The 24,716-nt window shown below is 54.8% G+C and overlaps 2 protein-coding genes across 7 annotated transcripts; one reads left to right on the top strand and one right to left on the bottom strand.

The window, feature by feature from the left end:
- Positions 1-68: 68 nt before the first annotated feature.
- Positions 69-7,726, top strand: MBD6 (methyl-CpG binding domain protein 6). Of its 6 annotated transcripts, XM_065934779.1 has the most exons (14): positions 1,046-1,132; positions 1,228-1,307; positions 1,788-1,851; positions 2,024-2,160; positions 2,399-2,501; positions 2,609-2,771; positions 2,986-4,038; positions 4,214-4,875; positions 5,156-5,309; positions 5,493-5,662; positions 5,785-6,198; positions 6,280-6,347; positions 6,550-6,619; positions 6,762-7,726. In XM_065934779.1, exons 4-14 carry the CDS (start codon positions 2,048-2,050, stop codon positions 6,834-6,836), a joined length of 3,045 nt encoding a protein of 1,014 aa, XP_065790851.1. In that variant the 5' UTR covers positions 1,046-1,132; positions 1,228-1,307; positions 1,788-1,851; positions 2,024-2,047; the 3' UTR covers positions 6,837-7,726. The 6 variants fall into 6 exon arrangements, with proteins under 6 accessions (XP_065790849.1, XP_065790853.1, XP_065790852.1 ...); XM_065934777.1 differs by lacking the exons at positions 1,046-1,132; positions 1,228-1,307 and adding an exon at positions 69-774; XM_065934781.1 differs by lacking the exons at positions 1,046-1,132; positions 1,228-1,307 and adding an exon at positions 70-774 and having other exon boundaries at positions 6,295-6,347.
- A 152-nt stretch (positions 7,727-7,878) lies between these two features.
- DCTN2 (dynactin subunit 2) lies at positions 7,879-21,461 on the bottom strand. The gene is made up of 14 exons (XM_065934783.1): positions 21,283-21,461; positions 20,325-20,393; positions 12,330-12,426; positions 12,109-12,170; positions 11,654-11,752; positions 11,222-11,382; positions 10,883-11,033; positions 10,511-10,576; positions 10,265-10,303; positions 10,009-10,086; positions 9,845-9,916; positions 9,555-9,657; positions 9,350-9,441; positions 7,879-8,321 (listed from the first exon to the last, which is right to left on the bottom strand). Exons 1-14 carry the CDS (start codon positions 21,316-21,318, stop codon positions 8,235-8,237), a joined length of 1,212 nt encoding a protein of 403 aa, XP_065790855.1. The 5' UTR covers positions 21,319-21,461; the 3' UTR covers positions 7,879-8,234.
- Between the last annotated feature and the right edge of the window lie 3,255 nt (positions 21,462-24,716).

Here is a 24,716-nt window from a genome sequence, read left to right as displayed (position 1 = left end):
GCGGCTTGGGCCAGATGGTCTCTCCTGGCCCGAAGACCGGACCAGCTTGTCAGTGACAGGAGAGTCACGTGACCTGACAGGCCGGGGTCGTGTGTTGACACGCTGACCTGGGGAGGCGGGTCGCGGCCCGGCGCACCGCCCGGGAAGCCTTTGGGGCGGGGCAGGGCAAGTCGCGACTTTCATCTTTCGGGGCCGGCTCCTCCTGGACCTGGCATTCCTGGCTCCCCCAGCAGACTGTGGCTTTGGAAGGGGCCCCTCCCCGGGGAGGGCTGGGATTGGCCGCCGGTGGCCTGGGCAGAGGCTCGGATCCTTCCGCGGAGGGCGGGGGGCGGCCCCGCGTGGGGTGTTTGTTCTCTTGGGGATTAATGGGGGGTTGTGGGGGAGGGGCAGGCGCGCTCCCGCATGCGCACTGCGGCCCCTCCTGTTGGCTCGTCGTTGTCCGCTGGGCGGGGGCCCGGCCCCGCCCCTCTCCCGTCCGGGCAGCGGCGGCGGCGGCGGCGGTGGCGGCGGCGGCGGCGGCAGCGGCGGCGGCGGCGGCGGCAGCAGCCTGCGCGGTGCCTTCTGGGAACGGAATCCCCAGGGCTGCCCCTGGCCCCCATGGCGCATGCGCGGGAGGCCGCTCGGTGATCCGCGGCAGCGGCGGCGGCGCTTCCTGCTAGGACCGGCCGGGGCTGTACCGGAGGCTCGGGCTCCACCGACCCTCCTCCCACTCCCTCCCACTCACCCTCTGGGCCGCGACTGCGCAGGGCGGGGCCGGCCGAGCCATGGGCCGCGGTGAGTGCAGGGCCCGGCCCCCCCACCTCGCCCCTCCCCCTCCCCGCCGCCCCAGCCTCTGCCCCCTCGGCGTCCTCCTGGCCCCTCTCCCCGGCCCCAGCCCCGCTCCCCGCCCTCACCTGCTCCCTCCGCCTCGCCCTCGCACGCCTGACTTTTGCCTTCCTCACCTCCCTCCCCTGGTGCTTCGCCCACCCTCCGCCCGCCCTCTCCCCAAGTTCCTTCCTACTTCGAGCGCCTTCCCCTCCTCCCCAGGCTGAGGGAAGCGGGCCGGGTGACAGGGCGCCTCGTTATGAGGGAAAGTTTAGAAGCCGCCAGTGTGGGGTGGGAGCGATGCTGGGGCTGGAGAGAATACTCGCAGGTTTGTGGGGCGTCCCCATATGTATCAGAGGAGAATCCCTCTTGGGGCTAAACTGAAGCCAGGGGGACAGGAGGTGCTGACTCTTCTTGCCTTAGGCTTGGGGGAAAATCCGGAGCTTCTGAGAATAGTGGGAGAAGACAGAACTGTGATTCCAACGTTTCTTAAGAAGACCCAGGTGAACTAGATCAGTGATTGTCTAGTGCAGCCAGGCCATGGGGGAGTCACGCTGGTACCACCCCAGCGAGCGGTTGGGCAGTTGCCTGGTGATCTGCGGGGCGACCCCTACTTTTTATATGATCTTCTTGAGGGAACAGCAGCGGCCAGCCTCTCTGGGAAACTTCCTAGAGATTATGGGAATTAACCCGCACTCCTGGCTGAAGGTTTCTGTCCTTGGTGGGCTGAGGGGGCCTTGCCCTTTACATGTCTAGGGATTGGGCTGTGGTTCCCCAGTCCCTCAAAGTTGTGGCTTTGACCCTCTGGTCCCTAGGGACTGAACGTGGACAGGATGGTTGTGGACTCAGCCACCAGATCCCCGGGATCTTTCTGGGTACTTAGCGCCTGTTGTTAAGGATCTTCCCCTTGAGAGTATCCTGGTCTGTGGTCTTTAGTGGGTTGGGCAGATTGCTGACTGTCCTTTCTCTCTCCTGTGTTGCAGGTGTGGGCTAAGCCGGCGGCCCCGGCTTTAGACTGGACCCCACAATGTTTGCAGACATGTTCAGGTAGCCGTGGTGGGCTGGCAGAGGGCTCCCCCTCACCCTCTCTCCCAGCTCTCTGAGGGTTCCCCTTTGCTCCCTCGCTCTCTGGAGTCTCCCCACAGCCTTTGCCTCGCGGGAGTCCCCCTCGGGTACCCCGCCCAGTGCAGTCCCGCTAACGCCGTGTGCGTGTCACCAGGCGCGTGGGAGCTGATCACACACAATGAATGGGGGCAATGAGAGCAGCGGAGCAGACAGTGCTGGGGGCCCAGTGGCCGCGTCTGTCCCCGTCGGCTGGCAGCGCTGTGTTCGAGAGGGCGCGGTGCTCTATATCAGGTGCGGCTCCCCGGCTTGTCCCCAGGCCCTTCAGCTGCCTGAGTCTCCTCTCTGCCATCCCTTCTGCTCAGAGCCCAGGCCGCTGGCGCCCTGCTGCTCTCCGCTCCCCTTCCTTCCTCAGCCTTCCTGCCCCCCGTGCCTCCGGCCCTGTGCGCTTGTTCTGCCGTCCCTGGGAGGTCTCAGAGTGCCTTCCAGTTCAGTGCTACCTAACCTCACACCTGACTCTGTCCTCTCCCAGTCCGAGTGGCACAGAGCTGTCTTCCTTGGAGCAAACCCGGAGCTACCTCCTCAGCGATGGGACCTGCAAGTGCGGTCTGGAGTGTCCACTCAACGTCCCCAAGGTCAGAGTGGTGAGGGTGCGGCTGTCAGACTCAGTGCCGGCACCGAGAAGTCGCTCTGCTCCGATTCTGCTCCCTCATGGTCCTTGTCTGTGCCTTCCACCTTACAGGTTTTCAACTTTGACCCTTTGGCCCCGGTGACCCCGGGTGGGGCTGGGGTGGGGCCAGCATCAGAGGAGGACATGACCAAGCTGTGCAACCACCGGCGGAAAGCTGTTGCCATGGCGACTCTATACCGCAGCATGGAGACCACCTGCTCACACTCTTCTCCGGGTGCGTGTTCTGCACTTTCTGCACTTTCCATACTGGGGGACGCTGAGGGGCCGAGAGATGGCTGGTGGGAGGGGCTCTGCAGAGGGATGGGGCGGGGAACTGCTTGGTGAGGGGGCGCCCAGGAAAGCTGGGCGTTCCTGGGGGGAGGCATGGAAGAGACGCAGTTCTTGGAAGGGGAGCCACAGGTTGATCCTTCGTTTCTCATTTATTGCAGGAGAGGGAACGAGCCCCCAAATGTTCCACACTGTGTCCCCAGGGCCTCCCTCTGCCCGCCCTCCTTGCCGAGTCCCTCCTACAACTCCACTCAATGGGGGTCCTGGCTCCCTTCCCCCAGAACCAGCCTCAGTTCCACAGGCTTTCCCCCCTCTAGCAGGCCCTGGGGGGCTCTTCCCACAGCCAAGGCTTCCTGACCCCGTCCCCTCTGGAGGCAGCAGCAGCCCTTGTTTCCTCCCGCGGGGCAATGCCCCCTCCCCAGCTGCACCTCCTCCACCTGCTATCAGCCTCAACGCCCCCTCATACAGCTGGGGAGCTGCTCTCCGATCCAGCCTGGTGCCCCCTGACCTGGGCTCTCCTCCAGCCCCCCATGCCTCCTCCTCACCACCTTCGGACCCTCCTCTCTTCCATCGTAGTGATGCCTTAACACCCCCTCCCCTGCCCCCAAGCAATAATCTCCCTGGTCCCCCCGGCCCCTCTGGTCCTGCCACTCAGCCACCAGTGTCTTCAGCCACTATGCACCTGCCCCTGGTCCTGGGGCCCCTGGGAGGGGCCCCCACGGTGGAGGGGCCTGGGGCACCCCCCTTTCTTGCTAGCAGCCTACTCTCTGCAGCGGCCAAGGCACAGCACCCCCAGCTCCCCCCTCCCAGCACTTTACAGGGCCGAAGGCCCCGTGCCCAGGCACCCTCAGCTTCCCACTCCTCACTGCCCCGTCCCTCTCAGCGTCGTCCCCGCCGACCCCCGACTGTGTTGCGATTGCTAGAAGGGGGGGGCCCTCAAGCCCCCAGGCGGAGCCGTCCTCGGGCCCCTGCTCCCACCCCCCAGTCTTTTCCTCTCCCGGAGCCATCCCAGCCGATTCTCCCTTCTGTGCTGTCCCTGCTGGGACTCCCCACCCCTGGCCCTTCCCACTCTGATGGAAGCTTTAACCTTTTGGGGTCAGATGCACACCTTCCTCCTCCCCCCACCCTCTCCTCAGGGAGCTCTCCCCAACCCACGCACCCCATCCCGCCCACCCTCCCTGGGACCACCAGTGGCAGCCTCAGCAGTGTGCCAGGTACGTGAGTGCACCAGAGCCCTTCCAACCTTCGGGTTCAGAGCGACCGCCAAGACACTCTAGGGAGAACTTGAGAGCTCTAGCGGTTTTCTGGGTTGGGGGGCAGGGAGTTTGGATTCTTTAGACACTGGGAGAAAGGGTCTCTCTAGAGCTGAACCTCTCTTTTTCTTTGCAGGTGCCCCTGCCCCACCAGCTGCCTCCAAAGCCCCCCTAGTCCCCAGCCCTGTGCTTCAAAGCCCATCTGAAGCGCTTGGGATGGGGGCCGGCCCAGCCGGCCCTCTGCCTCCCCTGGCTGGTGGGGAGGCTTTCCCTTTCCCCAGCCCTGAGCAGGGCCTGGCGCTGAGTGGAGCCGGCTTCCCCGGGATGCTAGGGACCTTGCCCCTTCCTCTGAGTCTGGGACAGCCTCCACCTTCTCCATTGCTTAGCCACAGTTTATTTGGCGTGCTGGCTGGGGGAGGGGGACAACCTCCCCCTGAGCCCCTGCTCCCCCCACCAGGGGGACCTGGCCCTCCCCTAGCCCCAGGTGAGCCCGAAGGGCCTTCACTTTTGGTGGCTTCCCTGCTTCCACCACCCCCGTCAGACCTTCTTCCACCCCCTTCTGCACCTCCTAGCAACCTCCTAGCCTCTTTCCTGCCCTTGTTGGCCCTGGGCCCCACAGCTGGGGATGGGGAGGGATCTGCAGAGGGAGCCGGGGGTCCAAGTGGGGAGACATTTTCAGGTTTGGGAGACCTGCCCCCCCTGCTGTTCCCCCCACTTTCAGCTCCCCCCACCCTCATAGCTTTAAATTCTGCGCTGCTGGCTGCCAGCCTGGATCCCCCCTCGGGGACGCCCCCCCAGGTGAGGATAGGGCGTGAGTGGGTGGGACAGAAAAAGAGGTAGAATCAGAGATGGGAGCTGGGACTCAGAGGCTTTCAGTTTGATGTCTGAGCTCTTCCTTAGGGCCTTTGAGGAGGGCTTAGTTCTTAGCTGGGGGTAGGATGGACGGTAAGAACTGGGTCTGTATTTAATAAGCGTGGCCTGCTTCAGTGGGGCTTCAGTGAGACTGTATACGTGAAAGTACTGTAGACTTATTGAAGATTTTACACATGGAGATGTTACAGCCGTTTGTTCTTCTCAGCCCTGTGTCCTGAGCGCCCCCCAACCTGGACCACCTACCTCCAGTGTCACCACGGCAACTACTGACCCGGGGGCCTCCTCTCTGGGCAAGGCCCCCTCCAACTCAGGGAGACCCCCTCAACTCCTTAGCCCTCTGCTGAGTGCCAGCCTGCTGGGTGAGTCTGAGGGAAGACTCTGTGGTTTGGGAGAGAAGAAAGGAAGCAGAAAAATTGGGAGAAGAGACTAGATGAATTAGGGAAGAAAGTCTGTGACCACTTGAGTCAAGCCTAAAAGAATAGGGTCTGCTCAGACTAATTGGGTTGCCCAGGGAGACCCTTGATTTTACATTTCCTTAACAGGTGACCTGTCCTCGCTGACCAGCAGCCCTGGAACCCTCCCCAGCCTGTTGCAGCCTCCCGGCCCTCTTCTCTCTGGCCAGTTGGGGCTGCAGCTCCTCCCTGGGGGGGGAGCTCCTCCACCCCTCTCAGAGGCTTCTAGTCCCCTAGCCTGCCTGCTACAGAGTCTCCAGGTGAGGGGATGGGTGTGTGTGTCAGGGAGAGAATTTTTTTCCAAAACTGGAAATACAGACATTTCAAGTTAAAGTAGCTGGAACTGCATTTGAAACTGACAAGAGATGTGTTTTGTCTGCAGATCCCTCCAGAGCAGCCAGAAGCCCCCTGCCTGCCCCCTGAGAGCCCCACCTCAGCCCTCGAACCGGAGCCTGCCCGGCCTCCCCTCAGTGCCTTAGCCCCACCCCACAGTTCTCCCGATCCCCCCGTCCCTGAGCTGCTCGCAGGGAGGGGGTCAGGGAAACGGGGCCGGAGGGGAGGAGGGGGACTTAGGGGCATTAACGGTGAGGCCAGGCCAGGCCGGGGTCGAAAGCCTGGCAGCCGGCGGGAGCCTGGCAGACTGGCCCTCAAGTGGGGGGCACGTGGTGGCTTCAATGGACAAATGGAACGGTCCCCGAGAAGGACCCACCACTGGCAGCATAATGGGGAGCTGGCTGAAGGGGGTGCTGAGCCCAAGGATCCATGCCCTCCCGGGCCCCATTCTGAGGACCTTAAGGTGAGTGTGGATTAGGTAGTGGTTGTCCGGGCACAAAGGCCCCGAGGAAAGGTTGAGGCCAAGGTGCCTTTTCCCACACAGTCCGTCTTTGCTCAGGTGTCCCCAGGGGTGGTCAGAAAGTCTCGTCGTGGCCGCAGGAGAAAATACAAGTGAGTATACTGGCTGCTTCCGGCTTCTTGTTGGGTTTATAGCAATTGTTACAAGTGATTTGGCTTTTGAAAAGTACTTACTTGAATATGAATAAGGATGTCATGCCTATACTATCCACATGTAGAAAGTTTCCCACCCAAACTCTGAAATTCCCCTGGCGCTCGGGGAGGTGTTCCTGATCCACCTGTGCCCTTGTTGCAGCCCAACCCGGAACAGCAACAGCTCCCGCCAGGACATCAGCTTGGACCCCAGCCCCACACCCCGCGTAAGTGTGCGTCACTGCGTCGGTGGGTGGGAGTGCACATGAAGGATGAGGCAGGAGGAGGAGGAGGTTAGCGGGAGTGGGGAGAAAATAAAGGACTTCCTGATACCCAGCTGTCTGATCACTTCTTTCGACTTCCCCTCTTGTGTAGGCGGCTGTCCCTCTGCCTCCCCGGGCCCGCCCTGGCCGTCCTGCCAAAAACAAGAGGAGGAAACTGGCCCCATAGCAGCCATACCTGGAGCTGGAGCTGACCCTGGCTGGGGAGAGCTGAGTGCTGAGCCTCGGGAGCCCCGCCAGCCACCTGCACCTGTGGACAGTGGGTGGGGCAGTCCTCCCCACTCAGAGCACAAACACAACCCCTTCCCCCCAGTCCCGTCCTGAGCCATTGCAGGGGGTAGGGAAGCTCCCCCCTCCCCCCCAAAGCCATGTCACTGAAGAGGCCTGGGGGGGCGGTGTATGGCCCTCTCCCCACCAGGCTAAGGGGAAAACCCCCTCCCCCAGGTCTTTTATTTGTTTAAGTTATTTTTGCACAAATGACTCTTTTATATTTAATTCGACTTCATTGCCTCCCTTCTTGAAGCCAGCAGGCTCAGTTTACAAACCTGTGAGCTACTGCTGGCTGCTGCCCTCCTTCCCAATGAAAGGTACAAAGCAATAAGCATCATGCGTCCTCCCCTCACCCCTGCCAACACCCCTCTGCCTCTGGCTCAGGTTGCTCAAAGCACAGATCCCCCTCTTACCCCTGTCCCCAGGTTTGAAACACATAGCCTCATTTCAAGGTGTAGCCAGCTTCCCTCCACTTTCCTCTGGGATATGAAGAGGGGGTAAGGGGGCAAAGAGAGCCCTCTGGGTCTCTCCCCACACACACTACACTGCCCCTTCTCCCCATCAAAACGCTCAGAGACGTTGTGACGATGCGACTGAGGATTATGCAACATGGTCCAACCGGAGCGGCCAGCATGACCAGCTGTCCAGGGGCTGCCTCCTGCCTTTTCTTTTGTAAAGACAAGACCCTTGGGAGTTTTAATTCTGTTTTGTACTTGCCCTGTGGGGCCTCCACTGCTTTTCTATGGGAGACACTCTTAATTTAACAGATGAGAATATTTTGAAACTCTGGCTCTGACTCTGTCCTCATTTTTTCCTTAGTTCTATTGTAAGAACAGATTATAATTTAAATCCTTCTGTGCTAGAGAGTGCTCAGACTGTCTGTCTGGCTGTGTATGTTTCTCTCAGTGCTGCCTCTTCCCCAGGAAACAGCAGAGGCCACACCGAGTACAACAGCATTTAATGGTCAGAAACAGTTGTACAGTGTTAAGAGTCAGCCACAGAAGCTGTGCTGGAGGACCGGACCCAGTCCTCCCCCACACCAGGCAAAGCAGTTTTGGGCAGGAGCTGGCCTGTGGCCGGGCCACGTCCTCATCCCTGTGGCCTAAGGGGAGACCACCGTTTAACATCCCCAGCTTCCACTACTCTTCAGAGGAGGGGGTTTAAGCCCCACATGCAAGAAGCCCTTGCCCCAGTGTCAAACGGGACGCAAGAGTTAGGATTAAGGGGAAACCCTGTGTAAGGTATCATGGAGTGCGAAGGGGCAGGGGTTACCCCGTCCTCCGTCACCCAGAGCTGCTCACTTTCCCAGCTTCTTCATCCGTTCATCAATGCTGGCAAAGTTCCCCTCAATTGTGGACAGGTTCTCACGCATCGTCGTCTGCACCTGGAAGGCGAGAGAGCTGCTTTACTGTCAGGTTCAGGCGCTCACCTGGGTGAGGACCGGAAGCATTGTCTTGGAGAAGAGAGAAGACATGGAGGAGAATTCCCTGGTGGTCCAGTGGTTAGAACTCTGCACGTGCACTGCTGGGGCCCAGGTTCAGTCCCTGGTTGGGGAACTAAGATCCCACAAGCCAGACAACAAAGCCAAATTAGAAAAAAGAAATGGAAACAGCTTGTGGGCCCCAGAATGGGAAGGGGACTTGGAGCACCATGGACCTAGCATGGGATCTGCTAAACACGCAGGCCTCTTAAGAATTCCCATCCTGACTTTAACCACAACAGTTCTTTCATCTGTTTTATGTACTGAGGGGAAAATAGGATTTTGTTGAAGTAAGGGTTTCACTTGTCCAAAATTTTAGAAAACTACTCTGGAGGAAGAACATATGCCAAGCACTCTATCTTGACAGTGCTGGGATACCAGACTCCCAACTGCAGAGCTTCCCTCGGCACTGAGAACAATGCCTCCACCAGAGACAGGACTTGCTGTGTGCTGGGCCCTGCTCAGAAAATGAAGAGGCGACGCTCACAGCTCAGCGCTGGGAAGTAAAGGGCAGAGCCGGGAGCCTGGCGCCGGGGTGCAGTGCACGCATCCCGTCTAGTGTGCTGTGCGCAGGAGCGTCTGGTTGAGGACCCAGGGAGGACAGACCCAGCTGAGACCACAGAGAGAAACGGTAGGTCTTACAGGGAGAATGGAGGCGCACTGAGCTACCATTCACTCCTATTACTTCCCCTAAGCCATACAACTCTGAAGCAGGCACAGTTTGCCAGATGGCGAGATGGAGGGTCACAGGTTAAGTAAGCTGTCGGGCGTCTCACGGCAACTGAGAAACCGTGTGGAGACTCACACCAAACTCCTGCCGCACCGCTGTGCCACCACATGGGCCGAGGCAGGACCCTCCGGAGCTGGAGCTGGAGGACCCGGCCTGTGCGCGCTGGGCAGGGGAGGCAGCCGACCAGCAGAGGCGCGCTCACCTGCGTCAGGAGGGCGGCGTTGTCCTTGAGGGAGCACGCCATCATCTGCTGTGCGGTGTCCAGGTGTGTCAGAAGCTGGCCAAACTGCATGGCTGTGGGAGGCCAGAGGGGCAGGCACGGCGTTAAGAGTCCAAGGCCAGAGGGGAGGGAACGGGGCTGCTCCCTCTCCAGTTCCCCTTGACGCCCCTTGGGGCTGGCCTCCCACCTTGCTCGTGCAACTGCTTGATGGTGACGAGCCTCTGCACCAGCTCAGGAAGGGAGGTGGCGATGGGGCTCCAGCGCTGCATGGTCTCATAAAGCTGGTGCACCTGGAGGGACGGCAGGCGCCAGCCTTCAGCCAGACACACCGTCAGGGTGGGACAAGGGCCCCGCCAAGTGCGCGTGCGGACGGGGAAGCACTGCCCGCGCTCAGCGGTGAGCTGAGGGTTCCAGCAGGGACAGCACGTGCGGGAGCAGGACAGGCTGTGTGGACGGGAGGGAAGATCTCTTCCTGACCTTGCTTTGTGTATCTGCATCCTCTACAGAAGCTTTATGCTTGGCAATTTCATTCACTTTTCCCAGCACACTCTGAAAGCACAGATTTTAAGGTCCGTAGTAAGGGCATCAAGGCCTTCCAAAGTCACTAGCTGCCTGTAATCCAGTTTGCCTCCACTTAATACCTGTAACCGAGCCTCCACTTGGTCCAAAACTGCAAGGTCCAGGGCACCCACCTTCGCCTGCAACAGCTCTACAGTATCCTGGGGGCGGGGTCAGGACAAGTGTCATGAAGCAGACAGAATCAGACTAGACGAGGCCACCTCATATTCCACTGAAGGTAATGAATAAACAGCTACAGATCCAAAAACAATTTTCTAAGCAAACCCAATCATGATATCCCCTCTGTCATCCAAACACTCCAGTTCCTTTTACACTCACCATGAGGCAGGCTCCCTGCAGACCTGCTGAAAGGGGATTCTGATGGGGAAAAGAAGCAAAGAAGTCAGTGGTTCTCATCTCTCCAGGTGATTACCACCTTCTCCCATCCTTTCTGGTTCCAGGAGGCAACTACTGGCTGCTCCTGTAACTGGAACCTGTTCCTGACTCCTCCCCGGATTCTGTGGAAGGCAGTGCACCCTAGGACTCAGGATGTGGGGTCGGAACAAGTGTGAGAGAGCACCCGACCTGCGCATCCTGATCACAGCGTACAGTGGCTTCCAGCTCCGTCAGGCGCTTCTCGAGTTCTGCCACCTAGGGGAGGGAGAAGGGGAGACTGGCCATCCACCTCCCTCCCTCCAGCTTCAGTGGGAGGTCAATCCTGCTCTTGGCTGGTCTGCATGCCCTCCCCTCCCCTCTCCCCACCACTCTGCCAAGGGATTTCTTTCTCTGGAACACAGCACTAATCAGTCTTAAATGAGACATCAAGGGGAATCAAGCATTCCCAGCACCCTCTCCCCAGATGTGATTCCTTGGAGGGCCAACAAGAAAGTCTCCAGAGCCATGTCTTCCCTGGCCCCTTAACCAACATCACATACACAGACACACACACACACGTACTTTGGCAGCTTGAGAGAACTTGTCCTGCTCAGGCCGAGAATGCAGCTCGTAAGTGACCAGGCTGCTCTCTGGGGGGCTCCCACTGGTGCTCTTGCCCCCTGAACCAGCCCCTCTGCTGCTCTTTGCTGCTTCCAGCTGCAGCAGTAGGCGCCTGGATCAAAGAAGCAGCACCGTTATCACGACTTGAGGATGTGGGTCTGCCCGGTCACCTGCTTCTGCCTCAGGGTCAGCATTAAGGAGCAGCCGGGCCACCTCCCCCTTCGCAGCCCTGTCAGTACCTGGCTGGAGTCCCTCCACACCCCAATGAGCAATGATTTCCCAGCAAAGTCTGGCACCCACTTAGCCAGAGCTCCATCGGGGTCAGTAAGGTTGACTGCGGCATCTGGTCCCAGCAGCTTCTCCAGATGGGAAGCAACCAGCTGCTGCTTCAGGGCCGCCAGCTGTTTAGCCAGCACCACGGGGGTCAGCTTCTCCTCAGTGGCTGATTCCTTCACTGTTGTCTGGTATGAAAACAAACAGACAGTGAGGGGTGGTTAAGAGTGAGTCAAGGGAAAAAACAGATCAAGACCCTTAAAAGATAGCTGTGGCTGAAAGTCATTGGGCTACTCCTTACCCACTTACAGCACTAACTATAAATTCATGTGCATTCCCAAACTCTGAAAACCTCAGCCCCCTTAGGGAGGAGCTTAGGGAATCTTTCTCCTCCTGCTGGGAGGTCTTCCTCTGCTACGTAGGTTATAGCAGAAAGGCGAGAGGAGAGTCTATAGTCACCTTGATTTTTTCAACTTCAGCTGTCAGCTCTTGGACCTCATGCAGCAGTCTCTGGTACTTTTGCTGGGGTGTCTCCTTCACTCCCAGACCCTCTCCAAGCTAGAGACCAAGCACAGACGGTGACATCACACCTCCTAGAACAGGGAACCTCAAGAATGTATCCAAAAAAAACCAAACAAACAAGAATGTATCCAAACCCAGTCCGAGTTTGTAAGGGTATCATACCCAGCTAAGAATCCACCATCATCCTCACTCAGAAGACCTGCAGAGAGCTGGAGGCCTGAGACGCTCCATCGCCAACAGCAGGGGGACAGCATCCTCCTTTGCATCTAGCTGGGCTCCTTAGGGCCCCCAACCAGAGAGGAACCCGGAATCCCACCTATATCCCCGCTCTCTCTTAAATGCCCACATGATAGGATCACTGCACTATTCCCATCAACACACAAACAACAAACCATCTCATATTCTCCAGATTCATATCCCGTTCTTTTGGTTTTTCCAATTCGATCTGAGAAATCTGCCAAGAAAAGAAGATGGAATTGAGGGCCTGATCAAGACCCACGGCAGTCATGGTCTCAGTGACTGTGAGGGCTTCCGTAAGACGGCTCTTTCCCCAAAGCAAAGGTCAGTGAGGCCTGAGGGCAGGCTTCCCCATCCGATTTCCAACCAGTCTCACCAAGTCCCTTGGTGCCCACTCTCTTGTCTTTGAACTTGTCATAGGCAGCATTGGGATTGACAATGATGTGCTCCACACTGGTGCTCGTCAGCTCCTCCTGCAGAAACAGGCAGTTCAGGCCAGGGGCAGATTCATTCCCACCCTGGAACTTCCCAGAGCCCCCCAGAGCCCCAAACCATTAGGGGACTGGGCTCTACTCTCCCAAGGGGGAAGGAGGACAGCTCCAGTCCAAGCTACCGACCCAGGTTCACCCTAGGAGATGGAAGCTTCCTGCTAAGTTTGGAGTCTCAGCTGTATGAATATTAACACCCTGATTCCACTGGGAACAGAGGCGGCACAACCTCCCCACCCACTGTGCACATAAGCCTCCTCATCCCCTCCCCTTCCCCAGTCCAACTGGGCCCTCCCTGTTATCTGGCAACACGATGCACTCAGGGCAAGAAACCAACCTGACCTCTTTTAACCTTCCCCTCCCAAAAGTAAATTTCCTTGCTGCTGAGGAAGTCCATTTTCAAGCTGACCTCCCGTCCTTGCTGGAGGGAAAGAAGAGCCATCAGGCTACTAGCTCCTGAGCGTCAGAACCTGCGTGCGCTGCTAACGGGAAGGTAACAGCTTTTAGACACAAAAGAAGGCTGGCAGAGGACCTGGCCAGATGCCGTTTCCAGACTGCCGTGAAGTCAGGGAATGCAGGGGATACAGAGAAGAGGCAGATATTGTGTTATTTTTTAAGGGACATCTTGGAAGCAACAGCATAAGCTGTATCTGTTTGCCAAAAGCGCCCATGGGCAAAGGCCACATGTCCATTCTGAAACAGAGACAGCTGCAGCACTTGCCCCTTCTCCCTGACCCTCTGCTGTTTCTCAAGCATGAAGCTCTTCCATAAGGAGGGGACATGGTAAACGAAGTGAAAGAAACTTCACCCTAGAAACTGAGGCAGAAAGGTTCCCTCCTTACTACGTTTCTGTTAGCGGTTCAGATTCTAGTAACGACACCAAAACCAAGTCCTCCAGACCGCACGTCTCTCCTTCTATGTCAGCAGCCCGACAGGTCTCATCATGCTACTGAAGGCAGTGGGAGGAGACCTGGAAAGCCTCTTCTCTTGGGGTGGACATCACCTTCTACTGGAGGAAGGCAAAGAAAGTGTTCTTCCTTTTAACCACAACAATGGTTCTCAACCCTGGCTGCATAATAGAATCACTTAGAAAAGGGGTGGGGGAGAAAAGGGGGATGGGCTCACCTCTGTAGATTCTGACTGAATTGTTCTGAGGTAGGGCCAGGGCAGTGAGCCAGTTCTAAAGCTACCCAGGTCATTCCAATATGTGTCCCGGACTCAGACTCTCTGACTGCCAGTGGGTACTGGGGTGGACGGGGGCGGGACAGGTTATGACGGACAGACATGGAGAGAGAGCAGAAGGCACGGGCTCCACCGTCCACCTCTGCTCTCTTACAGAAGGAATCAGTGTGAGTGGCAGTTTTACAAACGAGGAGGGGGGGTAAGGAGGGAACATCAACTCTGCTTCTCACCTCTTCAGGGAAGTGCTGGGCAGATGGGCAAGAGCTAAAAAAGATTAAGGGGAAATAAAAGGTTTCCCGTATCAAAGTGCCTAGGGGAAAAAACAACTGAGCCACAAATCCTTCTCTCAACCTTCTCTGAAGCGTTATGGCCAGAGCACCCACTGGTCAAATAAATGTGGTCTCAGGCCTCTAAAAAGTGTCTGTCTGAGATGGACTCACGTTCAGGAGAGAACATCACCCTCTCTCAAGTTCACCCTCAAGAGTAAGAACATGCCACTCCTCCCTCTGACGATGAGGCAGAAAAAAAAAACCCCTCTTTGGAAGGCAGAGTCTACAGACTAAGGACAGGAATCGCAGCTGCCATTTTGTTAAGCCCTGACTACGGGCCAGGCACCACACAGACACGAACGTACTCCTCATTTAGTTTTCTAAAGAGGGACTGTGTGGAGTGAGAAAGGGTCACCACACAGCCCGAGCGCCGGAGCCTCTGGACACGGCAGGCGCGGTCAGCGCTTTCATCTGACTGGCCCTGCGGCAGGAGCGCGTCCTGGGGCAGGAGGGCTGCCCCGCGCTGGCACCCTCCCAGAGCCTCTCCGAGGGTGCGGCCCCGAAGGCCCCGGTGGGCAGCACGCCTGAGCCCCTCAGAGGCACCGCCTCTGCCAGTGTGGTGGAGGGCTGGGGGCGTGGGCTGGAGGTAGTGCCGTTACAGTGATTCACGAGATGGGAAAGGTCAGCTGCGGCTGGGGCTGAACAGAGGGACAGGAGACTCAGGAGACCAAAGGACAGAGGACAATGCCCATCACAGCACACCCCGTTAAAAAGCAGATGAAAGGTCAGGCTTCTTACCAGCTCCTTGTGGTTTCCCCAGAGGTGAGAAAATCAAAAGAGTTAAAAGGAAAGGGAGTGGGGAAATGGGGGTGAGGGAGGGGAAAAAAAAAAGACAAAATTGTTATTAGCAAATTGTCACATGCACTACATGACAGTCTTCAAATATACTGCATCACAGGGCCCAGGGGAGCCTAACAAAATTTGGGGGCCAAGAAATTCCAGCGGGGGTCACTGCATACCCCAAGAGAAAGAAGAGCTTGGGGCCCTTTCCTCTCTGGTGGTCAGGATGTCGTGAAGCTTTGCCGTGAACAGCAGCAATTCAGGATCACCTGGGAACTAAGGGTTAGGTGTTGCGAGACAGTGGCGTGGAAGGAAGTGGGGGCAGAGGAGGCTGCGGGAGGCAGGGAGAAGCTGTAGAGACGGCAGAATGTGAAGCAGAGGATGTGGAGATAAGAGTCTGAGGGCTCGTAGCTGATTGAGGGTCCATGATTATTAAGGTGCATAGTTCATGGCTCAAGTCTTCCTGTCTCTCAGTTTCTCTAGTTTTGAAGAATTAGGCATTTGAATGGCAGAATCAATCATAATGCGGGTGCTTATGTAGGTGGTGTCATGTGACTTTGTGTTAAGCAGAACAAAATGAACTTTCTAGATTACAGATGGTAAGTTCAATGAAATGCGAAGAACCTAACTGCAGCCCCATCCTCATTTAGTTGCCAGAGGAGAGGCAGGGCAAATCCTGGTCCCTCGTGAAGTCTGCTGTGTTTGTATCCATCTTGAGTGCTTGGAAACTCACCCTACACTCTGAGGGATCCAAAGCAACTCTGCCATGACGCGCTAGCACAGAGTCCAAAAGACACCCAGATTCACAGCTACCAGACACGCGCAGAACATATTTCTTCAACCCTCTGTTCACAGGGGTTGGAGGGTATACAATGCGGAAAAGTGAGGTCTTTCAAAAAGAGGCCTTATTTTAGCCCAAGCCACACAGATAAGGCTCCACTCCAAGGCAAGACTGGTTACAGAATTGCCAGGAAAGGATGGATATATGTGTATGAAGAGACAAGATGGGATAAAAACAACTACATGCTGCCCCAGAGATTTCAGCTAGATGCATCAGAACTTCAACCTCTTCATTCCCTTCTCATGCCAGGGTCCAGCCCAGCCAAGACTCCTGGCTCAGTTCAGGGCAGAGGGGGCTCCAGGTCCTGTGGCCTAAGGCGGGGAGGTCTCTGCAGAGAGCATGTGAGCACTCGTGGGTGCACACATGCCAACACGCGCGGGGAGGCGCACACACTCTACTTTTCTCTTGCCTCACCAAGCTAGAGGCAGCTTGATTAAAAACTCAAGGGAAAAGAGAGGACAATGGGCCATAAGTCCAAGTCCAAGTCATGAGGAATAAGCAGAATGGGGGAGGACAGAAAACTGTAAACAAGGAAAAGTGGTATATGTATATTAATTTGTAAGTCATACATACCACCTCCAAGTCTGACCTGTGGGTGGGTTGGGAAAAGAGATTTTTTGCAACAATGTCTGGAACCTGGAGTAGGAACAGTCACCATGGGAGCCTACTAAACCCAGCCAACTTGATCAGAATTCTAAGTGCCTTGACCCCAAGTACATGACTCCCCAGTCCCTCTCATTAATAACCCCCCAGACTCCCCAGGGCTGTTTGGCTAAGTGGCTGTGCCTCAGAGGGCAAGACCTGAGGTTCTAGATCAGAAACGGGAAGAGGTCACTGCCGCTCCCTTAGCCCGTTCAGGCTCTTTGCCAACACCACAGCCAGGGGGACTTCAGAACCATGACGACAAGGAAGATGGATAGTGCTGTAGAATGAAACTGTCCAGGATGGACCAACACAGTGCTGACCATCCAACCATTTCTAAAGGAGGGGTACAGAAACAGGAAGACTTGTGGAAGCACAAAGGATCCAAGTTAGTCCCTTAAAATGCATGTAACATCCCTTTCCTAGCCCATTTACCTTCCTCTAAAGGCTTAGCATAAGGGAATATTAAGATGAAGTTTTCATCTTAATCAGGTATAATCCACACTGCTAAGAAGTGAGGGCTGCTGCTGTCCCCCTGTTCTTAACCCTTGTCCAGAATGGCTAAAAGCCACTCCTTTTCTCTTAACTCCAATTCAGTTTGTGAAGGAGAAAGGCAAGCCCCTTCCAACTCCTGCTCTTAAATCCCCATGTCCAGAAGTGTTCCCTGTCTCCATGTTTCTATCCCATCCTCCACTGGACAGTTTTATTCTGCAGACCTCACAGGGGAAGAGACAATGATTCATGAATCACAGTTGTGTTTCTAAACGTTGATTAAGAATCTTTAACCATGAGGCCAGCAGGCCCCTTAGTGACCCGGCGAGAGATGCATCAGAATTTAAAACAATCAGCTGCGACAACAGCACAGTGACAGCATGGCATGCGAGATGGCAAATGAAAAAAACATGCAGAGAAGAAGCACTGAATGGTCTTACTTGTGCAAACTAGTGTCCAGGCAGGGTGGTGAGGAGGGAGGATGGGGGAAGCATTAGGAAAAACTCAGGTAAGTTCAAGTGCGCCAACAGTCAATGAACACAATCAAGCATACTCTGTGATACCCCAAACTGTAAGGAAGAGAACTTACTATTTCCCATCTCAGGCTGGTGGAGGGTCTGGCATTATTTACCCTTTGGAGAACGGACGCCTCTGCCAGGGCCCCACCAAACTAAGGCTAGGTCATTTTTTCCCCTTTCACATGGCATCAGGATAGGTATGGCATAAAGGGAGGAACTAATCCTGTTTCTAGTGAGTTTTCTAAACTTATTCCCCCTTGCTCCAGCACTTTAAAAGCCGGGAACAGAATGCCTACACAGACCCAAACGTAGGCTGTGGATTCAGTGGGGAGGGAATTCCAACTGGGAATTAGCTTTCCTGACAAGACATTTTAAGAAAAGCTTCCAAAAAGCTCATGGCCCAAATCAACCCAGGAGTGTCTGATACGCAGAGGGGATCCTCCTACACTGAGGAGGAAAGGGCTAGCCTGTGTGGTTTTCTGGCCCATTCACTTTAGAATATTTTAGCTCCTGCTAAAATTGTTTTAAAGGGATAGCAGGAAAATCAGGACCATTTTTACCTAAAATAAAACCTTCTACTATTTCCTCTTCCATCCTTCCCAATATGGGAATGGCAAACTTTCCTGTTTAAGTTAAACGAGCAATTACAATTTTTGGGGTATATTACAGGGTATTATTTCCTTCGGCAGTCCGATTTCTTCCAAAGTGGAGCGATCGAAGGAAGGTGAAGAGACAGCGAAGGTCGTCAATATCCTTTGACTACTTCTTTAAATAAAAATCTGGAGACTGCCCTGAAAGGTCCCATTAAGAAGCTGATCAAATTGGTTGTCTCCAGGGAGGAACTGAGCACTGGGAGGCAGCAATGGGAACAGACGCTTTTTGTTCTATGTGCATATATTACCTATTTTAAAAACTAATAAAATTAAAGTTCCAAATAATCTGGAGACTAAGGCAGAGCATGCTCTCACTGGAGTTAAGAAGGTGACTGAAACCTCGTGGTTCAGCCACAATAGTGGTGGCGTGCACTGTGACCCATACTGGGTCTTGGGAAGGTAGATGAGAGCGGGACCAGCTGCTGGTGAGAATCCAGGCCTCAAGGAAATGAGGATGCTGGATTGTCCAAGTACAACCAACTGCTCCTCAAGTTGCACACTTGCGTCAGTATTAAGAGCAGGGGCAGAACCATTAGTCAGCTGACTTCCCGAAAGCTGCCCTCGTAAGACCCACAGGGACAGGCAGGGGCCAGAGACATTAGCTGACATCAGGAAACATCTCAGGCCTCCCCCACTCCCGCTGGGGCTCCTGAAGTTGCTGAGCGTCTCCCGACCCTGCCCACTCCTCCCTAGTGATAGTGTCATTCTGCTGGGCCTTAGGCAACTTAGTTCCTCTTTTGTTTACCATTCAGTTATTATCGACTTCTATACTGGCATTCTGGCTACAAGCTGCAGGAAATGAATAGCCCATCAGCCCATCAGCCACCCCACTAGATGCTATTATAATAGGCTGCTCAGGTTCAGCAGGGAGAGTCAGCCAATCGGGGCAGAAGAGTCAGGTTCTTCCATGCCTGGGATGAAGGTCATGTCTTTTTATTAAGAGATAGTCCATGATTTTGAAAGGAAAATTACAATTTATTTTTTGGTTTGGAAAGGGGACTGCTATGATATTACCTGTTTGATCATGGTCAGTGACAAAGGGACAAACTTCCATTCATTATTTCACCATGAAGGCTTGATATTTTACAGGCAGAGCCCTAGGCCAGAGCTGAACAGTCTCTGAACTATGGTAGCAGAATGGAGTCCTCAGTATACATACTCCTGCCCTTTGAGTCAGAGACAGCTTCCTAATAAGATAGGACCTAATAACCTAATAACCTAGGTCCTGAGCAATGACACCATCTGCATTATCTTCAGATACTCAAGTGTGGGGGACAGACTGACATGCCAGCAAGTACAGAAGCAACAAGAACACACCACTCAGAGAGGGGACGAGGAAGGTGTTCCCCACAAAGAAGGAACCACTTCCACACAGGGGAAATTAAATAAGGAATAAGTGAGTAGGCCAAGCCATACATTATAAGCCAGCAACCAGCATTCTCCAGAACTAACCAGCCCCACAGACGTAGCCACAGGACTCACAGACACACATACAGAGCCTGTTCCCACTGACTCTTGGTCACCACTTTTCTGAGATCTCACACCATCAATGTGACCCTAGCCCAGCTCTCCTTGCAAATTATAGAACCTAAAATACATCCTATAAGACATGTGAACAGATCCTTGCTCCCCTTGGCACTTACACTCAGAGTTTCCACTATGTTCACTTCATTCACTCAATTATTTTCTTTCATGTTTCCTACATGTATCCTAACTCCCCCATTAGCCTGGGGGATTTTTGAGGGCAGGGACATTTTTTTCCTCTGTACTGCACAAAAATCAACACAAAATGAACACAATCAATAAACAATGCGAAGTGGTTTCCCTTATGGTTAAAATGTTTCTACAGCTAATTCCTTCCTCTTGAGTTCTTCCTAAATCTGAAAGTGCTATCAAGTCCTTGCCTCTGCTAATATGAAACATCTATGTTCTTCGTCAAATTCGTTCTGCTCTGACCAGCTCTCTTATCTTTCTGAAGTCTCCAATTCATTTTCCTTGCCTAGTGGATCTGGATACTCATGTAAAAGAGTATTCCTCTATACTTCAAAGTCTAGCTTGTTAGGATGTTAATGAACATTGAGTAAGTGATATATTTTATGAAACAGAAGGTCTAGGTCTTAAACTCATGCACTTTTTAAGTGCTCAGGCTTCATGATTCATTACCATGGACTAGCATTACTGGGGCTAAGTCACTAGCACCCAGCCTGTTTTGAGATATTTCAATTTTATTTAAAAGGCCTAAGTATCCGGCCTCTTAGTTTTAATTCCACTGACCTGGCATTGCTCCTTCCTGGCATTGCTCATTTGCAAGTCCTGCAACCTACGTACCACCCAGGCTGGGTTGGCATACCCGCTTATTGCTGTGGCTCGCCAGAAGAGGGAAAGGGCCTGCCTGGTAGAGAGAGATCAGAATCCACAGGAGTCCTGAGGCAGCACATAGTCTTACCGCATCAAACTCTGCTTGATCATCCTCAGGCAGGTCGCTGGTTTCATAAACATCTGGCTCGTTCCTGGCCTGCAGGTAAAAGCAGTGACCATCCAACCTCACTACCCAGCACTACCCACCCACACCCCTGACCGCACTCCATCTGAACAAGTGAACAGAGAAGTCAGCCTGTGATGCCAGGATTCTGCCCCTTCTTTCACCTGCTGGGTGAACAGCATGTCACTTCCCATGTCTTAACAGGGGTGGGGATAACAGTGGCGATGACTGATGGTAAATGGTGAGTGTTAAGTGATTGACAAAGATGTCACCCTGCATCTGAAGGGTGACGCGTCCTCGGCAATCAGAAGTAGGAGAGGAGCCGTCATCAGGCCCTGCACACACTACCCTGGCACAAGGGCTGAGAGTGACTCAGGACCTCAGTACACAAGGTCCTATTCCAAGCCCCCACCCCGTGCATGCAAGTAAGGCGACAACACAAAGGGAGGTACAGGCCGGCATGTGCGGGGCTTGGGAAGGAGGTTCCCTAGAGGACAAGAGTTCTCTATCTGGGGTTCTGTCACGGTGACCTCCTCACTCTTTGCAGAGTGAAGGCCATCACCAAATGACCTGGTTTGTGTGTCTGAGGTGGGGGTGGGGGTCTTATGGGAATATCTGGGGAGACGCGGGAGGTGTAGACACGGATGGATAAGCACGAGAGAAGAGTGGTAAGTGCCTGGAGACCGTTTCTGGGCCGAGAAACCGGCGGCGACTGCCGGAAAGGGGCCTTGTAGGCCGTCGCAGAGTCCAGCCCAGTCGGGCCGGAGTCCGAAGGGCGCTGGGGCCGGTCAGGGAGCTGGCGGCAGGAGCCCTGGGGGCTGAGGGGGGTGCGGGCGGAAAAGGCCACGGGTTGGTATCTGCTGGGGGTCTTTAGGAGGCTGGGGGCGCGGTCTTGGGGAGCCAGGGCCGGCCGTGTACTCACAATGCCGGGAAGGTCGGCGTACTTAGGGTCCGCCATGGCGGCGGCGAGGCGGGGTTGGGGGACCGGGGCCTCGGCAGAGCCGGGACCGGTGCTCGGGTTGGGGAGAGGATGTGTCCTGGTCCGGGTTAAGGCGGCCGCGAAGGGAGCGGCGGCGGAGCAGGAAGTCTCGCGACAGGAGCAGCACAGGGGAAGGGTGAAGCCAAGAGTCGCGAGAACAGCCCGCCACCACACCCCTGGAGAGGCAGGGATTGGCGAGAACGAGGCCGCGAATGAGGTAATGGCCGGAAGCCGCCGCCTAGGATTGTGGGATATGCAGTCTCGGCCCTCCCGGCTTGGGCGGGACCGACGTTAGCGCGCTCTGGGAGCTGTGTCACGTAACTTATTTTCTTCCGTCTTTCTAGCGAGTCTGTGAACGAGCTTTTACAATTCCTGGTTTTCGGTGGATAAGTTTGTTGTTCAGTCGCTAACTCCTGTCTCCTGCTAAGTCGCTTCAGTCGTGTCCGACCCCGTGCGACCCCACAGACGGCAGCCCACCAGGCTCCCCCATCCCTGGGATTCTCCAGGCAAGAACACTGGAGTGGGCTGCCATTTCCTTCTCCAGCGCATGCATGCTAAACCGCTTCAGTCGTGTCCGACTCTGTGCGACCCCATAGACGGCAGCCCACCAGGCTCCTCCGTCCATGGGATTGTCCAGGCAAGAGGACTGGAGTGGGCTGCCATTACCTTCTCCCAGCTCCTGTCTAGCTCTTTGCAACCCCATGGACTGTAGCCCGCCAGGCTCCTCTGGCCTCCACTATCTCCCGCAGTTTGCTCACGTTCATATTGATTGAGTCGGTGATGCTATCTAACCATGTCAAGCTCCCAGAAATTAAATGACTGGGTAAAAACAACACAATTCGGTATGCTGAGGCACAGCCAGGGCTTTGAAACAACAATGTGTAAATTTAATAGAGATTTAATTATGTCGGGAATGAGAATGTTAACTAACCTCAGGTTAGGGCAGTCAGATAAAATACAGAGCACTTAGTTAAATCTGAATTTCATATAAACAACTAATAGTCTTTACACTATAAGTATGTCCCATAGGATATGTAGGACATACACATAAAATAGACACATTTTACTATTTTATCTGAAATTCAAATTTAACTGGGCATCCTGTTTTTGAATCTGGCAATTCTACCACAAGTTCATAAATAAACACTTGGTAGCACCCTCTGTGCTCTTAATCCCTTCACTAATGGTTTTCAGACTTTTGAATTTCACAGTTTAGTACAATTAATATCAAATACCTTTTTGAGGATAGGCATAGTATTGCTACTTTTTTATTTTGCCAAGTAAGTATTTGCCAAATCTATTCCCTACTAGTACCATCATTACTTGGTAGAAAAGTACAGAAGGACATACAGTACTCTCAGAATAAAAGATATTCCTTTGAAACAAATCCAGCTTTATGAAAAACCTACTGCATTCACATTGTGTGGTGTTTTTTTTTTTTTTTGCTGGGAGGGATCCATGCACAGTAAACTTTTGTCTGACCCTGCATTGACTAGCATTTTGAAACCCCTTCACTAAGGATGTCATCCTGGAGCCCCTGGGGGCCCAAGGTTGGGATATTTCCTGAGCTTGCAGGATGCTGCAACAATTAGAAATACTGCCAGACCAAGTGACTGGAGAGATGCCTGTTTTCCTGAGTTTAGAACTCATTGTCATTCTGTGTGTACTCTCCTGGCTCCTCGCCAGGCCTTTCTCTCCACAGTGCTACTGCCTTCCCATCCAGTTTCTTATGCTGAACCCCCTTCCTTCAGTTTCTTTAAGATTCAAGGTGGGAAAAAAAAAAAGCATTCAAGGTGGGTTAGGGGTATATGTCCAACTCGGAACCCTTTAGTTGTGTTCTGAGTGGTTAGGTCTTGTTTGGCCAGGCCATCATTCTCTCCTTCATGCTTCAAGTGACCTTAGACACTTACCAGACAATTGCTAGGCAGAACCTCTCTCCCTCCTTCCTTGTTCTCCCATCACCCTGCTCCTCCCCCTGGCCTAGAGTCTCAACTCTTGCAGTCTAACTCTGTTGGCCAGCAGAGGCCCTGTGACGTGGAGAAAAATCAATCCCGCCAGCTTCTAGGTGGTTCTGCCCAGGGGCTGCAGCAGGAGCTGACCAGAGGGGAGGAAGGACATGGAATTTCTAGACTTGGCTCTGTCTCTATCTTTTTTTTTTTTTTTTTGCCAGAGAAGGGGGAGAAATAGAAGAAAGGCCTAAGAAAGGGGCTGGAGTCTTGGGACGGTTCAACAGTACTGCCTAAACCTGCCTGAAGCCCAAATGCAGATGTCAGCTCTAGAGGGCCTTTCTTCAAGCCCCTCTGGCCTTACCCACCACCATCGTCTCTCCTCCATCACTGCTTTATGACTTCCTCCCTCTTGCAAAAGTTCCTCTGGGCCACCACCATCCCAGCCCCAGACTATGAGGCAAAAATGAGAATTACCTGCTTTTGAATTCTGATAGACCAAAATAGGAGCCCTGGTAGCTCAGCTGGTAAAGAATCCGCCTGGCAATGCAGCTTCGATCTCTGGGTGGGGAAAATGCTGGGGAGAAGGAAATGGCAACACACTTCGGTATTCTTGCCTGGAGAATCCCATGGAGGAGAGGAGCCTGGCAGGCTACAGTCCCTGGGGCCGCCAAGAGTTGGACAGGCCAAAATAGGAGACCACAGGCCAAAATAGGGGACCTAGTGTCTATGTTGGGGAGAGAGTAGAGTCCTTTTGGATGTAGGAGGGGAAGGGAAGAACCAGACCTCCCTTGACACTCCTCTTTGAAAAATGGACCCTGGACACCCACCTCCATAGGGGTACACGTAGCTGCCCCTGAAGGCTTGAGTGAGCTGAGAGGGTTGTGGGGAAAGAGAGGAGGAGACGTGTGCCGCCAGTCTGGAGAGAGGACTGTGATGGAGGTGAAGGATGCCCTGGAATAAAGGCGGTGTCAGCGCTGTTGCCTGCCTCCGACGGGCAGACGGGCCCACCTCCGACCCCTTAGCCCTTCCAAGGGGGGTGGAGCCCGAGGGAGGGACAGACGGGCCAGGGCTGTGAGGGTGGGACCCAGTGAGTGACTCGGGTGGGGAAGGGGTGAGGACACGTTAGTCTGCGAGCGTCAGGAGTGGGGAGAGGAGGCGAGGAGAGAGCGGGGGTGCCGCCGTCCGTCGGTGGGCGCCCCGGGGCGGCAGCCCCCAGCCAGCGAAGCCCCGCCCCGCTCCTCCGCGCCGCCCCGCCCAGGCCCGCAGCGGGCGCTGCAGCGCGAGGGGCGGAGAGGCAGAGCGCCGAGGAGGACCAGACGCCCAGGTCGCCCGCATCCCGGTGCCGCAGCAGAGAGGAAGCGCGCCTCGGCCCTGCTCCCCAGCCTTCGCCCGCCCCAGCTTGCTGCACCCCCGGAGACCGAGCACCTG

Source organism: Muntiacus reevesi, chromosome 4, assembly GCF_963930625.1.
Source record: "Muntiacus reevesi chromosome 4, mMunRee1.1, whole genome shotgun sequence".
NCBI lineage: Eukaryota > Metazoa > Chordata > Mammalia > Artiodactyla > Cervidae > Muntiacus > Muntiacus reevesi.
The sequence above is the reverse complement of the archived record's forward strand: the minus strand, read 5'-3'. Positions and strand labels throughout refer to the sequence as shown.

What these genes read in the sequence shown, in the direction of transcription:
- MBD6 (XM_065934777.1), top strand. Translation starts at nt 2,048, where the DNA reads ATGAATGGGGGCAATGAGAGCAGCGGAGCAGACAGTGCTGGGGGCCCA. An exon ending in CAGCCTCAGCAGTGTGCCAG is followed by an intron (nt 4,039 to 4,213) that starts GTACGTGAGTGC and finishes TTTTCTTTGCAG; the next exon opens with GTGCCCCTGCCCCACCAGCT. An exon ending in GGCCGCAGGAGAAAATACAA is followed by an intron (nt 6,348 to 6,549) that starts GTGAGTATACTG and finishes CCCTTGTTGCAG; the next exon opens with CCCAACCCGGAACAGCAACA.
- DCTN2 (XM_065934783.1), bottom strand. Translation starts at nt 21,318, where the DNA reads ATGGCGGACCCTAAGTACGCCGACCTTCCCGGCATT. An exon ending in ATCAAGCAGAGTTTGATGCG is followed by an intron (nt 12,427 to 20,324) that starts GTAAGACTATGT and finishes CTGTTTCTGCAG; the next exon opens with GAGGAGCTGACGAGCACCAG. An exon ending in ACGCCGCCCTCCTGACGCAG is followed by an intron (nt 8,322 to 9,349) that starts GTGAGCGCGCCT and finishes CTCGCCTTCCAG; the next exon opens with GTGCAGACGACGATGCGTGA.